A 17,711-nucleotide genomic window follows, 5' to 3' on the forward strand; every position below is an offset into this window, starting at 1 on the left:
CCGATTTATACATGCATGCAAAATTTCAGCTTAATGGGAAACCGGGAAGTGGGAAATTTAACTTGCAAGATTTGATTACAGACCGACAAACAGACAGACAACGGTCAGGTGAAACTAAATAAAAGCTTGTAATATATAATTGTTTACATGGTGATTTGTTATTACCACGTATTAACGTAATTACTAAGCACATTAAATGTCATTACCATGACACTTTAAGATTATTAAGGACAACATCTTGGAAGAACAGTCTCACCTCACGGGACTACGTATTGCTGACAGCACTGATATCACTCACAGAAACCACCAACGTGTTGCACATCATTAAATGGGTCTTTAAAAATAACTTGAATGTTTCTAAGAATATTTTTGGATAAATTGAATATTTTTGGAAAAAAACCGTTTCGAAAGAAAAAATAATGTTTATCTCTCTATAACTTTAGAACCAAATTTCAGAAAAAGTATGATTTAAAACATATCGGGAGATTAGCCGTATAATAGAGTACAAAAAACAATATTTTGAACATCATTGGTTGAGGCATTTTAGAGTTTAAAAAAAAAAAAAACCCTTAATAAAAGGTCGTAAGTGCCGCGTAAACACGCACCCTTGCGCGACATGTAGTTATCTAGAATATCGATAGAATTTAAGTACCATAGTTTTAAAGTAAAGTAAATACCTTCTTATTTAAAACAAAATTGTTAACAATGCATTAAATTATCACAATTTGCCTCTCACTAATAATTAACTTTTTTTCCTAAATTAAGCGTCCTATATGCTTTTTATTTTTACACGTTAGCACTCTTCAATAAAAGAAGCAATCGTTTTTACCCACCTAAATGAGTAAATACGGGTATTTATCGGGTGCTTTGAGTAAATACCGAGTAAATACTCAGTATTTACTCACCCCTACCCATCTCTAATTGCTGTATTGCAATTGCATAATCCCTTGCATCCTAAACATTCCATTATGCAAAATAAAATACCCATGATTTTATTATATTTTTACCGTGGACCTGCGAATTTACACCAATACCAAATCAAATAGGTAATCTAATGTTATTTCTTGCACATACATTTACAAAACTTGTTTTGGTTAGTATATAAAATAAAATAGTCTTGTGAAATATGTATCGTATCGTAATCTGAAATAACTTTAAAAAATGTCTATTTCAGCATAGGTAGTAAAGTTTTAAAACCTCGATAAAGTGAATAGTGATGCTGTGTGAAGCTACTCTGAGTGTATTTGAAGCTAGCTGATGGATACTTTATAATGAAAAACCGTAACGTTTATGATTGTAATAACCTTTAAGTAGGTAAGTATTTAATATTGTATAATATACGTCTACGTACGTTGTAGATGGGACTTTTTTTTGTTGATTTTTGACGTGATAACGTCTTATAAATCGACGAACACCGATAGCATGCACGAAAAAGTGTCACGTTGTGGACATATCTCCATGGTAACGTTGTGGACGGATCTCCATGGTAACGTTACGGCCACGTTTTCTTATGACGTTATCACGCAAAATTATCGTCCGTAAACCTACTTTACAGACAACCATATTTTTTTGGTCATATTTCGATTCTATTTGGTGGAAGTATTCCCTATTCCGTACAAGCATAAGCACAATTTCACAGTATGTCCTAAAAGTCATCTAGTATCTACGAATTACGTACGCTTTGTTTAGATTATCGTAACTCTAATTTTGTCTAAAATCGGATTTTCGTATTTATTCCACCCAGAATGAGAAGCCCTTAAAACCAGTCAAATTTTATCCAAATTTAACAAAAAAATCGACTACAATCTTGACCGCAAACAATTAGAGCTAGACCAAGATAAGTCTGCAACGATTTTGATAGCATACGTAGTGAAAGTGTTATTTATACGTCATAATTTCATAGAAGATTGACGTTTCAAATTACACTTGCACTGCGTGTGCTATCAAAATCGTTGCAGACTTATTTTGGTCTAACTTTAGTGACTTTTAAACTGTTTTGACTTCAGGTCATGCAGACATGAATTGGTCCTAAACCTCGAGTAATGTTAAGTCTAACCTACACATTACTGTTGTTACAATTGATACCCAAGAGCGCGCCGCAGACAAAATTGTTAGACATAGAAAGCTACTGGAAAACAACGTATGTGACCGACGACGTGCCAGACTATTGGGATCATGGGCCGATTTATCTTCCTAGACTACCGTTTGTAAAGACACCAGACATCTTTCCAGCTTGGTTACCTAAAAAAGAAACAATTACTACAGAAACTAAACCTATGGAAGATGATACCGAAACTCAAGTAGCAGAAACTACATCTCCAGAAACTGATATAACTATTATTACAACACCTCCAACACAAGAAGAATATACAACAATACCAGAAGAAACTGCAATTGATATAACAACAGCGCCTGGCAAAGAACTTGATTCAACGCGTATTGAAACAACCACAGCACAATCAACTGTTGCATTGGAAACAACATTTTATGATGAAAACAAAAAAATAGAGCAAACAACAGAATCAACACCAACGACTACAAATTCATCATCAGAAAGAGCATACCTTAAAGAAATCGAGCCAGTTATTAGAGCGCTTGACCGGGAATCGACAACGGATCCTTTTTCCGTGTTTTTGCGGCAATTTTTAACAATTTTGACTACTAAAAGGAATGAAGATTTGCCATTACTGATTAATCACTTCAGAGAATATGTCTCGATGTACGTATTGCAACAACGATTACAACATATCCATTAAATTAAGACAAAGACTTGCTGACCATTCTGGACTCTTGGTTACATTTTGGCTGTAGATTTTGTGGTCATAGCTGGTTATTAAGCTTTAACTCTCTATAGAGCAGAAGTCTAAAAAAAAACCGGGCAAGTGCGAGTCGGACTCGCGCACGAAGGGTTCCGTACCATAATGCAAAAAAAAAAAACAAAAAAAAAGCAAAAAAAAAAAACGGTCACCCATCCAAATACTGACCACTCCCGACGTTGCTTAACTTTGGTCAAAAATCACGTTTGTTGTATGGGAGCCCCATTTAAATCTTTATTTTATTCTGTTTTTAGTATTTGTTGTTATAGCGGCAACAGAAATACATCATCTGTGAAAATTACAACTGTCTAGCTATCACGGTTCGTGAGATACAGCCTGGTGACAGACGGACGGACGGACGGACGGACGGACGGACAGCGAAGTCTTAGTAATAGGGTCCCGTTTTACCCTTTGGGTACGGAACCCTAAAAAACCACCTTGGGCAGATTTTTTAAGGACTGTAGGTAGGAATGCCGGACGACTTGTGGGCCAAGGTAACCACAGAGTGGGAGCCCCACGAGTCTAACCGGGGAGCCGGCAGGCCTCGTCGGCGATGGCGGGATAACTTGAACTCCTTCTTGAGAGGCTGGCCAGATATAGCACTAATAATAATAATAAAGTAGATTGGGTATGAGGCTTGAATAGAGGATTTTTGCGGAAGCTTGGACTGATTCTAATGAGCTTGTTTCATCAAATTGACAATTATCATTTGACTTGACATGTTCTGCAGGCTGCTGACTGGCGGGCAGCTAGAACCGTTGGGCGCAGAGACTAATACTTACATCGCAACGAGACTTCTTATATTGGAGAAGTATCCAATGCAAGCGCTGCATGGTAATGGCCTCTACTTCTGTTGCTGTTTTCTTTTGTACTTATTGTTTTTTTTTTATCGATGTGTGCAATAAAGAGGACTTGTATTGTACTGTGCAAGTCAAGAATATTGCGCTTTACTGTGATACCCAGTAAGGGGATAAATATTAGCGCATTAACGGTCGAGAAACGCGATCAGTAGGTGCAAATGGATGCAAGAAAAATAAGTTTTTGTTTGCCAATTTTTGGTGCAAGCTTTTATCGCTGACTGTACTTTTCTTACGACAGACAACTAATACTCATCGATACAATTCTAAAAACCCCTAACACAATTAGGTTGCGTTGTTTCATCACAGAGTTCCTATGGCCACCTCCTGTCTCCATCATCAGATCAGCTCGATGGTACCATAATATTGCATTGTCATCCGATTTAAACATGCATGCAAAATTTCAGCTAAATCGGAAACCGGGAAGTGGATCAAATTTAACTTGCAAGATTTGATTACAGACCGACAGACAGACAACGGTCAGGTGAAACTAAATAAAAGCTTATAAAATAAAAAGAAAAGTACTTCGAGAAGCAGAATTAAAATCGTGATAGCTAAAATGTTTGTTTGTCTTGTAGATTTCTTCGATGTACTCCAAAAAAAGCTGGCTCAAAGAACCATGAAATTATCCAAAGAGGTGAACGATATTTTGGACTATATGGATGATACATACAATGAGGCGGAAGAAGAAGCCATGCAAGCAGTTTTGCGTGAAACTTACTCGTATCCCAATACTAAAAACTACAATAAGATTGCTCAAGGTATGAAACAAATAAATAAAAATAAATAGGTATTATTAGACAATTTTACACAAATCGACCTAGTCCCACAGTAAGCTCAATAAGGCTTGTGTTGTGAGTACTAGACGACGATATATATAAATACTTATTTATATATTTAGTAAGCTCAATAAGGCTTGTGTTGTGGGTACTAGACAACGATATATATAAACACTTATTTATATACATAGCTAACATCCATAACTCTGAAACAAATACTTGTGATAAACACACAAATAAATGCCACCAGGATTCGAACCCGGGACCTACCGACTAGGCTATGGGGGTTGTTATATATCTATTTTTATTCTTTATATAAAAGATGTGGATATAGTTTAGCAGGCCATTTCCGTCAGTAGAATTTTCCTATGAATTATTGTCGCTATAGGGTATTTTCCTACTAGTCAAATCAGTTACTTTTTTAGAACTGTCAAAACGATTTGCTAATAAGGAATTTATATGAAACATTACATCGTGACGTCACGGTCAACTCACCTACTTTTTATATTTCTATCCGATTTATTAAATAGAACTTGTGTTTAAAAATAACTCCTATCTGTGTTTTTCTAATAATTATCTGGTGCTTTATTTCATGCACGGTGTAAAATAATTTATTTTAAATACAGTATAATACCCTATTGGCGACATGTTTCGAGCCCATCAGGGTCCTTCTTCAGGCTCGAAACGGCTGCACTCCGATGGGCCCGAAACATGTCGCCAATAGCATATGTCAGCATGGCCTGAAGGCGAAACTGTTCAAAAGTCACTAGAGTTAGACCAAGATAAGTCTGCGACGATTTTGATAGCACACGCAGAACCAGTGTTTATACGTCATAATTTCATAGAAGTTTGACGTTTAATATAACACCTTCACTGCGTGTGCTGTCAAAATCTTTGCAGACTTTTCTTGGTTTAACTCTAGCCATAAAGACAAAACTGCCTTTATATAAGTATTTTATAATATTTTACTTTTTTAGGATTCGTAGATTATGTGTTTCTAAAGCCATTGATAAGAGTGGCGGGGACCTCAAGAGGCAACGTTTTATTTAAAATGATAAATGACGCTATAATAAAATTTGCGAAGCCCGGTGATATTAGGTTATCACCAGCGTTTCATAAAAATCTACGTAAATCCTTTAAGAAAAGACAAAAAGTCAGACACGAGTCTTCTAGCACGGACACTGAAGAAAATATATCAAGTAAAGGAAGTAAAGAAAGTATAGATTTAAGCGACATAAGTGAAAGTCTAAGTGAAAGTTCCAACACAATAACAAGTTCCGATGAGGAAAATGAGAGCAGTAACGAAGAAACACGTAAAAATTACCAATTTAAGAATAATAAATTTGTAAAAACTGAGAATTTTAAGAAACAAAACATATTTAGAAATAGAATAAAATCGAGGAAGATAAAATCATATGAAGTATTAAGCAAATTAAGGCCCATACAGAGAAAACATTATGGTGATTTTGATAATAACGAAGAAATTCACCGAAATTCTTATCAACATTTTCTATCAAGTTCATCGACAACTAATAATGCCAATGTTATCAAAGATACTGAGTATAGTGATATTGAAAAGGTACTTAAATCGAAAATCTATGATAGTTTTAGACGTATGGATAATATAAACTATAATACATATACAACATTGAAACAAAAACTCACATCTCAAGTCAATGAGCATGAGAAATCTAGTGAAACTGACTATGAGAGAGAATTGAAGAGAAATATTTATAAAGCGGTTATTAAATTGTTGAACAAATAGCGTGTTATATTAGTTGACAAAGACATTATAATTATATTTCAGTTTGCGATAAATAATAAATGAAAAATATTTAATTACTATTAAAAGTTTTATTATCTAATGTAGAGGTGCTGAACTAGAGCAGAATATCGAACATTATTCGCAGTATTAAAGAAGATTCGGTGAATTTTTCGACGAACGCTAGTACGTTCTTCTGTTCGCGAGAATGCTTAAGCTCAATCGCTCAATACAAGTGCATGTCTCAAGTCTATCAGTACCTAAACCACACTTATTAACGTATCATTGTCTTAATTATATATGTTTACAATGCCGATAAAGTGTCTGTATTACAATCCATTGTAAAAATAAATCTCCAAAAAATATAATTAAGTATACTTTTTATTCTATCTTATCCTTAATCAATACAAATGATAATGTACAAACAAAAATTAGTTCATAAATCATCATCATCATTGGCCACAGCATTTTGGCAGGTGATTGTTGAAGCGACAGTTTATTAAGAAAGTCTGTGCGCCGCCGGAGATCGGAGGTGAGGCACACCATTTCCTGTGGCTGTAAACTCCAATCGCAGCACGGCACTTCCTAAGAGTTCAGTTCATAAACATTAAACATTACACTTATATCAATGACATGCATTAGAAACAATATATTGTACGCCAAATACGACACACTTTATGTAACATTAAATATCATTTCCATTACTCACTTTCTGACAATAAATGATTTGTATTAGTATTAAATAGACATTCACTTAATAATACTTCATTCTTGGTAATTAGCTTTCATTGTTATAATTACACCTTTGTTGTTACCCCCTTCTTTTTTTATCACTTCAGTAGTAGTTGGCTCATCAACAATCATTCCTAAAAAATCGATACCGATTAAAGAGTCCCAGTTCATTAAGAACTGCCCATTCCGCGTAGCCTTGCCTTCTGGAGTAATCTTCTCGTTAATTTCCTTGGCGAGGTTTCCAATATTTATTAATCTTTCTAAAGTGTTACTGATATTGGACTGTCCCCTAGCATACGTTGGTTTAGATTCTAATGGAAGACTTTGTATTTTATCAGTTTTAGTACTATGGCCACCTCGAAATATGCCTTTAATTTTTTTATCGGTTGTAGAAGTTTCAAAACTTTTTGCTATATGTTCTTCCGTGCTACCATTTGTCCTCACATTGATGTTTTTATCCAACGTCGTCTCTTTATCGCCTTTCGACTCAGCTGAATTCAAGCTTTCATCACGTATTTCTCTTGAATTAGCTCTCATGCTATACTCATTTTCACCTAAATGTACATTCCCACGAGACTCACTTTTATCGCTAAAACGCAATGCTAGTGGTCTTCCTGCATTTACTTTATTGAATCTCCTTTTTTTATAAAATTGTTCAGTATCCTTTTCATAGATAAACGGCGTTACGAACGATAATGAATATATATTGGAGCCATTTTTACGCTTACCTACGTGAGACATATATTGTCTCCAATAATGTTTAATCATTTTAATTAACTCATGTCTAACGATATCGTCGAGGTTACAATAATGATCAATCAAAAAGTACTGTAATGCACCCATTAATATGTCAGCTAAATCTACGTCATCTGACATCCTTCTATGAACCAGGGCCAGTAAAACTTCAACGAATTTGTCACTTTCTCCAACATACAAGGAATTGACATAATCAACCAAGTCCTGTATTTCTCCGAATTCTTTATTTGTTAATACATTTATTACATAATCTAAATGCTGACGAAGCGTTTCAGCAGGTGCATCTTTAAGTAGTGCTAATTTAGCAGATGCGTATTTTCTGATATCAGGTAACTCGTAAGAATTGCACCCTTTATAAACACCTTTCCATTCATCAACTATTATCGCAAATGCTTGCTCAAGAAGGTTGTTTTTATAACTTTTTAATACTTTAGCAGCTTCTTTAACAAAATCAGTAAATTTTAATTCCTCATTGGTTTCCATTCTTATATCGACATCGTCTTTTTTAGTATCGTTTATATCTATTGGATTTAGTTCCCTTTCTATTTGAGGGTTGTCATTGTCAGTTTCAGTTCTCGGATCTTCTGTGTTATCACTTTCATCCGAGTGTGCAAGGAAGCGTCGATTTATTGGTATGCGATAAATTCCTTTTACTGTGTTTACTACAAGAATAATAATAACACACATAAAAATTAGGTATCGTCTTGGGTCGTCCCATTCGTTTTTAGTCAAGTTCTTAAATTAGTCCTATTCTGCTTTCGTCACTCATTCTACATTCGTCACAATCGTGGGTGGCTTTCAATGTCTTGACGAAAAACGAATGGGACGACCCAAGACGATACCAAAAATTATTATATACCTTCAAAATATAGATTTACATGTAAATAATATACTTACTAGAAACACTGAGCAACACCATACACACGATTGCATTCATATTAATAATAAAATTGCGTTTCAAATTTATTTTCAATAAAATATATAGAAAGCAATTTTGCTCAACCTAATATTTGCTTCAATATAAAATAAAGACATAAAATTTATAGGTAGTCAAATTCGTCTTATTTGTACTTATCCACATTTTAAACTTAGCTATAGCTGACAGTGACCGGGTGCCAGACATCACCACTGCTATAGGCCTTTAGACAATTTGACATAAACATTTCAGTAATATACTAGATGCAGTGCATAGTTGTTTTTCTCGGTATTTAACGAACGTTTCCGAGAGATGATTTGTCATGCTATCCTCAACTAGTCAACTCAGTACTTTTTATACGGAGACTGACTGAAATAGCAAGACACGTTTTTACGTTTCCGTGAAAATACGAAGGGAAATAATTATGCACTACATCTGTATATCTATGTCTAGTACTAGTTTTCGTTGCTAGAAATTGTAATAAGAACAATAAAATTAAATCGAGTAAAAGTTTTACATACAAAACTTCTTTCTGTATTTTCTTTATATTACAATTTTTATTTCAGACAATTATACCGTCGGGTGACAAGCAAAAAGTCACTAACACCATTTAAATTATTGGACAATAAACCGTGTTACAAGTGTAATAAAGTGCATTGTTACTTTAATTTTTTGATAGTACTTAGTGACTTTTGCTTGTCACCCGACGATACTATACCTATGTTACTCTAATAATGCTCATGTCAAATATCATGTAATTTCAGAATGTTGTTTTAAATTGAGAACGTTACTTCGATTGTATGGCGGTGGCTAGGTTCATGTGACCTAAGTGCGAAAGTTTTTAAGTGTTTCAAGATTCCACAACTTAACTCTACATGTAATTCTTCTACAATGATACTCTCATACATTATCATATTATGTTTGTTACAAGCAAAGTTATCTACATCAACAACAACTTTAAAGCAATTATCCCAAATCACGAATGGACCAAACTGGAGACACATTCATCACATGAAAAAATCCGGTAAACCTAGGCTACAGAAACATAAGACGACAAACAAACAAACAAACAGACACGACAGAAACAGAGTATCGAATATACGAAGATGTCACAGACGTGGCAGAAACGGTGTATAAGTTATACGAAGATATCGAAGATAGAAATGATAAGGAAACTACAATATCAAATGATAAAAAAGAACATAATGTTGGTCTTATAGCAGGAGTAGCACTCACACAGAAACAACCAGACACGACAGAAACGGAGTATCAAATATACGAAGATGTCAAAGATAGAAATGATAATGAAACTTTAACATCAAATGACAAAAAACAACATAATGATGGTCTTATACCAGGAATACCACTCACACAGAAACAACCAGACACGACAGAAACGGTGTATCAAATATACGAAGATGAAAAAGAAAGCACAACATCAAATGACGAAGAACGTCCTATTATGAGAACAATAGCAACTGTCACTGCGAGGTTTATTTATGTTCTGAATTTAAATGCTTCGAAAGTGTTCAAGCATTATGAAAATTAGAAAATCGTTGATGTTTCGTTAAAACAACGAATTAGAATAAATATAGAAGTCTGACTGCTTTGGTTTCATTACATCTAAATACTTATATTGCATTAGTAATTAACATTGAACTTGTATGCTTTTATGGAGCAACACTGTTCAACAGTAAGTAACTATAAGGTGTTGGGGGTCAATTTAGACTTTGGAGAAATTTCAATTAATCTAAATATCTTCCACGTTTTACATTATTAACTAGAGCACACTAGAGTGGCATATATAATGTTTGTGGTGGTTTTAATAACCCGAATATAATTAATCAACATTTTCTAAATCTACCTACTGATAATAATAATAGAAATTTAATGTTTGTAATGTCCAAGATCACCGCCTTCTGCATCTGACCCTTGATCCAACCACCTAGCGAGAGTATCTCAAAAAAAAAAAGAAAAAAACCGCTCTGACAATGACAGACGTCTCGTAAATCTTATTTGCTATAATTATATTTTTATACGTTTTTATTGTTAAATCTATTGTGTATTTTGCCATCAAATGAACCCTTGACCTGGCTAAATATGTGGAAACGTAAAATATCGACTATAATACGTGTGACTCAAATTCCATACACACGCCACGGATACCTATGACATTTGTTTGACAAAACGGTCAACACAAGATTACGGCAAAACGATAAATAACGTGTCAAAAGAATGATTACGAGAAGTCAAAGACGAGCAGCGGAGTTGACCAACAACGCACGACCACCACCCCCGCCCGCTCCGCCCAGTTCCTCGTCCACAACGTCGTCAGGCGACGAGTTCGCAACGGCGCCTGACACAGACGGGTCCAGTGACGAGAGCGGGCCGCCGCCACCGCCGCCACGACCACCTGCGCGACGAGGGCGGCCACCGCTGCCGGCACGCTTGGGGCCTGCGGGACATCCTGCCCCGCCCACGGCTCCCGCTGCCGGTGGTATAGTGCGACGCATGAGATGGACTCGAAACATGAACGAGAATGTCATGCGCGCCTATTATGGGGCTACAGAGGGGGGAACACAGCTATCCGCCTATCGTTCGAGAATACTGCCTCTGTTTCAGGCTCTTGAACCTACCATCAACGTGTCGGAGCAGCGATTATCGGATCAGGTGCGCGTCATTCAGCGGCTAAAACGCTTGGATGACGCGACACTTGATCGGCTTCGCCAGGAGGCTCTCTCTGCTCGCGCGGACTCCACCTCGGTGCGAGATCTGCCCGCCACGTCGCCGGATCCGGTGCCCGCACCTGACCTGGCACCGGGGGCGCCGCGGGTTGATTTCTATACCGACGAGGGGGACTTCGCGAGTCAGAATGTGAATACAACTGCTAATGAGCAACTGAGGAGGACTTTGGAAGAGGCGATTACGCAGTATCGCGTCATAACCAACTCTAGGCCCCGATTACCACGTCTGCCTATGAATAGACGCAATCTAGCGCTAATGGGAGCCCTAAACGCTTTACTAGAACCACATTTGCGGACTAGTAAAGATTTAGATGATACGCACTCGATCATGTACTGCGGAGCCATCGCGGCGTGCCGTGTTGCTCGCGTCAAGTTCCCGGACACTGAACGTGCACCTAGGACCGTCGGAGGAGTCCCTGCATGGCAAGCGCGGATCGAGCGACGTATCGGCTCGTTTAGGACTCTCATCGCAAAACTAATCTGCTTCAGGGGGGGCAACAATCGCCCCCGAGTAATGCGCTTTGTGAACCAGGCGTTCGCGGGGACGGATATCAGGCCCCGCGACTACATGGCCAATGTCACAGAGCGCATCGACTTTCTAAAGCAGAAAGTCTATGCATGGGCAAACCGTATTCGCCGCTACAGAGAGCGTGTGGATCGATTTCAGCAGAATCGCCTTTTTCAAAGTGACCAAAGGAAGGTGTACCGAAAGTGGGAGGAAGCCAACCTTCGTGCGCCCGACACGCAGCCGCCGGATGCTACTGCCATGACCGACTTCTGGCGTAGCATCTGGTCGGTGCCTGTCGGACACACCGAGGGGGGTTGGATGAGTGTTGTCGAGCGTGAGTGCGAGTCCATCGAACCTATGGGGGCAGTCACCATCAGCCCCGATGACGTCAGTTGTGCCATCCGCACGGCCCAGAACTGGAAAAGTCCTGGGCCGGATGGATTGCACAACTTCTGGCTAAAGTGGTTCCGATGATCTCACTCGCGCTTGGCAGTACAATTTCAACAAGCCCTCGAGCTTGGTTCTCTCCCACCTTCCTTAACAACTGGTGTCACCTTCCTGCTCTATAAGTCCGGTAGTACCACGGAAGCGAAGAACTATAGACCCATCACATGCTTGCCTACACTCTACAAGCATTTGCCAACAAATCCGGCGGAACAAGCGTGCCCTCTCAGCCGCTTGGATTGACTACAAGAAGGCCTATGATTCGGTGCCTCATTCATGGTTGGGGAAGGTCTTAGAGTTGTATAAAGTTGATGCAGCTTTGAGAGCCTTCCTAAGCGCGTGTATGAGACAGTGGACCACAGTCCTTCGTCAACCAGGAGGCGGGGGTGACCGCTCTGGCCCGCAGGATTTTATAAGGATTGAGCGAGGAATCTTTCAGGGCGACAGTCTGAGTCCCCTGTGGTTCTGCCTAGCTTTGAATCCCCTCAGCACCCTGCTGAAGGATTTGGGACTAGGTTGCCGGCTTCGGAGAGAGGGTGAAGTCATTTCTCACCTTCTGTACATGGATGACCTCAAATTATTTGCACCAAATAGCCAAGACTTGTTGGAGCTACTGAAAACCACCGAAGTCTTCAGTAGTGCCATCCACATGGAGTTTGGTGTCGATAAATGTGCGGTTATGCATGTACAGCGGGGGAGGGTTGTAAATTCAACAAATTTACAACTTTCTGAGACAATGTCTTTCAGATCTATCTCTGAATCAGAAACCTATAAATACCTTGGTATGTCACAGTCGTTGGGTATTGAGGACGAGGGTATTAGACGGTCGGTGAAGGAGCGCTTTTTCAGTCGGCTCACAAAAGTCCTTAACAGTCTTTTGTCAGGAGGCAACAAAGTGCGCGCCTTCAACGCCTGGGTAATGCCCCTACTCACATACTCCTTTCGCATACTAAGGTGGACTCAGACCGAGCTGGACGCCCTGGATCGGAGGGTCCGATCACTGCTCACCGCACATCGCATGCTACACCCACGCTCGTCAGTTATGAGATTGTACATCCCACGGAAGTGTGGAGGCCGAGGCTTCCTAAACGCCAAGGATCTCCACAACCACGAGGTGTACAATCTCAGGAACTATTTCCTTAACAACGAGTGTGGGATGCATCGTGATGTGGTGGCAGTAGATAGGAACCTCACGCCGCTTTCCTTGGCAAACGAGAACTGGCGCAAACCTGTGGTACTAAGTACTGCGGATCGCAAGGCGGCATGGGAGAGTAAGGTGCTACACGGGCGGTTCTACAAGGCCCTCACGGGACCCGATGTGGACCTGCTCGCGTCGGTGAACTGGTTACGATTCGGGGACCTCTTCGGAGAAACCGAGGGTTTTGCCTGTGCAATTGCGGACGAAGTGATGATGACGAACAACTATCGGAAATATATCCTGAAGGACGGTACGGTCGACATCTGTCGGGCATGCCGCCGTCCCGGAGAGTCACTCAGGCATATCATTTCCGGTTGCTCTCATCTTGCTAACGGCGAGTACTTGCACAGACATAATCTCGTAGCCAGGATTATTCACCAGCAACTTGCTCTTCTATATGACCTTGTGGACCGCGAAGTACCGTACTACAAGTACTTACCTGCGCCTGTTCTCGAGAATGGTCGTGCCACGCTCTATTGGGATCGATCTATCATCACTGACAGGACTATTGTAGCCAATAAGCCTGATATTGTGATAATAGATCGATCGCAACGTCGGGCCGTGCTCGTTGACATCACCATCCCCCATGATGAGAATCTCGTGAAGGCCGAGAAGGACAAGTCCAGTAAGTACCTAGACTTGGCTCAGGAGATAACCGCCATGTGGGATGTTGATTCGACGATCATTGTCCCGATAGTCGTTTCAGTAAACGGTCTAATAGCGAAGAGTCTCGACCAACACCTTGAGAGACTCTCGCTAGGTGGTTGGATCAAGGGTCAGATGCAGAAGGCGGTGATCTTGGACACGGCGCGGATAGTCCGCCGGTTCCTCTCTCTGCAGCCCTGACCACCGGTAGCTTGGGCCTTGCCCCGCTGCTGGCGGCACCCTAGGTTAGGTTTTTTATAATGTGTTTATATTAATTTTTATGGTTTTGTAAGTGTTTTTATATTTTACTTTTATATTCATATTATAAAATAACCTAACTTAAGATGAGAAATGAATAAAGAGAATAATAGAAATTTCCACACTAACATTCTTCGAATTCAATCGCTTTATGGTTCATCATTGTTTTCGCTATGGACAGTGTCAGAAACACAGGTACTTAAAACTATCAGATCCCTTAGGTCCAATGCTAGAGGTATTGGTGGTATGACATTAGATATGATACTGAATTACTGATCACCCTTCCGCATACACTGAAAGCCATAACTGCTATTATTAATACTTCTATTGTCACACTCTCTTTTCCCGATGTGTGGAAATCAGCTTTGATTCGTCCTATCCCTAAAGTGAATGATCCCCAAAAACTCAAAGATCTTAGGCCAATCAGTATACTGCTATGCCTGTCAAAAGTCCTTGAAAAAATAGTGTGTACTCAGATAACAGAGTTTTTGGAGACAAATGATATTCTACCAGCACAGCAATCGGGTTTTCGAAGACACCGAAGTACCGCAACAGCATTACTTGACGTGACAGACAATGTCCTAGCCGCCCAAGACAAAGGAAAAGGAACCATACTTGCTCTACTCGATTTTTCTAGGGCGTTTGATACAATAAATGTATGCCTCTTACTGTCCAAGCTAGCATACTACGGATTTGACAATGGTACCGTAAAATGGTTTGCCAGCTACCTAAGAGGTCGAAAGCAGCTAGTAGAACTGCAGCGACCTGATGGAGTAAGCATGGCATCAGAAATAATGCCAGTGTCAAGAGGGGTTCCTCAGGGCTCTATTCTTGGTCCTATATTGTTTATTCTATACTGTAGTGATATTACTAATGCTATAAAACACTGTCAATATCATATGTATGCAGACGACCTGCAGTTGTATATACCGTGTAGCATGCACGACATTACTGTACAGGTCATCATCATCATTATTCTTAAGAGCCTAGCTCTTGTCGGTGGAGTAATCGCCATTCCGTTCTTCTCTCTGCCACTGTTTTGAGCTCCTGATACGTCACTACGTTAATTTTCTCTTTGGCCTGGTCAATATATGCACGTCTCGGTCTTCCTCTGCCTCTCTGTTTTTGTATTCTGCCTTCAATTATAGACTTTATGTATGTATCGTGACGTATCAGGTACCCTAACATGTTTCCCCTTCTGTTTTCAATTGTTCTTAGCAGAGATCTCTTCTCACCTACCAAATTTAATACTTCCGTATTTGTTTTCCTCTCTTTCCAGCTTATACCTTCCATTATTCTCCATGTCCACATTTCAAAAGCGCTCAATCTGTCTCTATCACGCTGGGTTAATGTCCACGTCTCGCTTACATATAACGCTATACTCCAGACGTAGGTTTTGATAAATCGCACAAGCACAGTACAGGTAAACAAGCTAAATGATGATCTAGAACGTGTCACCAAGAACTCACTCTCCCTAAACCCAATAAAATCAAAATACCTAATTCTTGGATCAAAAAACCAAATCGAAAAAAAATCTAAATCCAATATTAAAATCCAAATAAACAATGCAGATTTAGAACGAGTGCAAGAAGTTAGGAATTTAGGTCTTATCATGGACGGAAAATTGCGCTACGAAACCCACAACCAAAATGCTGTACGTAACTGCTTCTACAGACTCAAATTATAATACAAAATTCGCGATTTCGTTGACATTGGTCTAAGAATTAGGCTATGTGATGCACTTGTCCTCTCCAGGTTGAACTATTGTGACACCGTATACGGACCGCGATTATTGGCACGAACTCAGAAACTCATTCAGCGCGTGCAAAACGCCTGCGCACGTTTCTGCTTCCATATTCCCCCGCGAGCACATGTAGCGCCATTTCTGAACCTAAATAAAATTGTACGGATGTCAATGCGTCAGAAATTACACCTATCCACTCTTATGTTCGGTATTGTAAACAGACAAATGCCCTCGTACCTTTACGACAAGTTGACTTGGCTGCAAAGTGCAAAGCTCCAGGTCTGTGGACATTATCGACCAGTCGCTTGCGATCGTAGAGATCGAATCGATACGGAGCGAATGTAATTCGGCTACGCCCCCAGGCCCTCCAAGACTCTACTGCTTGTCTGCCCTATGCATCATTCAACCGCTTTTCGCGGTAGTTTTCGATATGCCGCTACCAAATGCTGGAATGACATACCTCCATGTCGAATGCTACTATTTAACTCTCAAAACATTTAGCGGCAGCATCAATATCTTAAATCCCTCCTTTTCTTTCTTTAATTATCCTCGTTTTTCTTTCTTACTTTTTTACATTGGGCAAAATTTAAATATTTAACTTTCTTACGTTTAATATCTTCAACTTTATGTTTTGTTTTATGGCGGTAGGCCTCATAATTTGTTATTTTTTTAGTTACTGCTATGTTTATTTTTTTCCTCTCTATGTGTTGTCTGTTTTTAATTTTGTTATTGTCTGTATTCCCTACTAGCTTTAAGTTAATTATAAGGTAGGTCCCCACTGAAAATCAGCGCTGCGGCTTGCCGTAGTATTAATCCTTTTAACGTCCATCTTTTAACGTCCATCTGACCTATATATGTCCAGATAGCGAAAAATATGTGTTGTGTGTGACTCTAGTTAATAATGTAAAACATGGAAGATATTTCGATTAGTTGAAATTATCCCGCAGTCGAAATTGCCCCCTGCACCTTTTAACCAATTTAACACATATCAGTAAAAGAATAAGGATCAAAGTCAAATGGCGTTCTAAAAGTTTTAATCATGTGTCGAAAGATGGCAGTAAATTGACTGTGACTACGAATTTTACTTTGACAATACGCCTCTATACTAAATTCTCTTTGCTCTAGGTTACTAATTTTGTAATATGCGATGTAGTAGGCACCTCGTAGCCCTCGTAGGTAGATAGGCAAAGAGAATTAAATCACTACGTGGTATAGGTACGACGCGACGTACGACTGTGTGTGTGTGTACTAGGGTACCTATCGATTTAATGATATGAAATGAACGGGTCCACACGTCTACACGATATAATTACATTGTTTTTACCTTAAATCCGACGTTTCAGCTGGGTTGCATCAGCAGTGGTCACTAAAAGGTCAATGAAGAGGTAAACAATATTAAACTACCCGAAATTTGTTTATAAAAATGTTCGAGGTAGTGAAAAAAATTTAAACTACCCGTTTAATGTTTTTTGTCTACGTCACGACACACAACAGTCTCAATATCCGTTCATTTTCATTAAAATCAATGATCTTTTATAAAAATAAGGATAAT

General features: G+C 39.1%; 2 protein-coding genes and 1 long non-coding RNA gene across 4 annotated transcripts; 2 read left to right on the plus strand and 1 right to left on the minus strand.

The window, feature by feature from the left end:
- Positions 1-1,176: 1,176 nt before the first annotated feature.
- Positions 1,177-6,217, plus strand: LOC134802246 (uncharacterized). Of its 2 annotated transcripts, none has more exons than XM_063774833.1 (5): positions 1,177-1,314; positions 2,007-2,719; positions 3,547-3,650; positions 4,252-4,434; positions 5,430-6,217. In XM_063774833.1, exons 2-5 carry the CDS (start codon positions 2,043-2,045, stop codon positions 6,215-6,217), a joined length of 1,752 nt encoding a protein of 583 aa, XP_063630903.1. In that variant the 5' UTR covers positions 1,177-1,314; positions 2,007-2,042. The 2 variants fall into 2 exon arrangements, with proteins under 2 accessions (XP_063630903.1, XP_063630904.1); XM_063774834.1 differs by having other exon boundaries at positions 1,213-1,310.
- A 161-nt stretch (positions 6,218-6,378) lies between these two features.
- On the minus strand, positions 6,379-8,725 carry LOC134802247 (uncharacterized). The gene is made up of 2 exons (XM_063774836.1): positions 8,600-8,725; positions 6,379-8,364 (listed from the first exon to the last, which is right to left on the minus strand). Exons 1-2 carry the CDS (start codon positions 8,637-8,639, stop codon positions 6,980-6,982), a joined length of 1,425 nt encoding a protein of 474 aa, XP_063630906.1. The 5' UTR covers positions 8,640-8,725; the 3' UTR covers positions 6,379-6,979.
- A 36-nt stretch (positions 8,726-8,761) lies between these two features.
- LOC134802248 (uncharacterized) lies at positions 8,762-10,221 on the plus strand. Its single transcript, XR_010145818.1, has 2 exons — positions 8,762-8,869; positions 9,383-10,221. It is a non-coding gene; the product is annotated as an uncharacterized LOC134802248 (long non-coding RNA).
- Positions 10,222-17,711: the final 7,490 nt, after the last annotated feature.

The sequence above is a fragment of the Cydia splendana genome, chromosome 24, assembly GCF_910591565.1.
Source record: "Cydia splendana chromosome 24, ilCydSple1.2, whole genome shotgun sequence".
NCBI classification, from domain to species: domain Eukaryota; kingdom Metazoa; phylum Arthropoda; class Insecta; order Lepidoptera; family Tortricidae; genus Cydia; species Cydia splendana.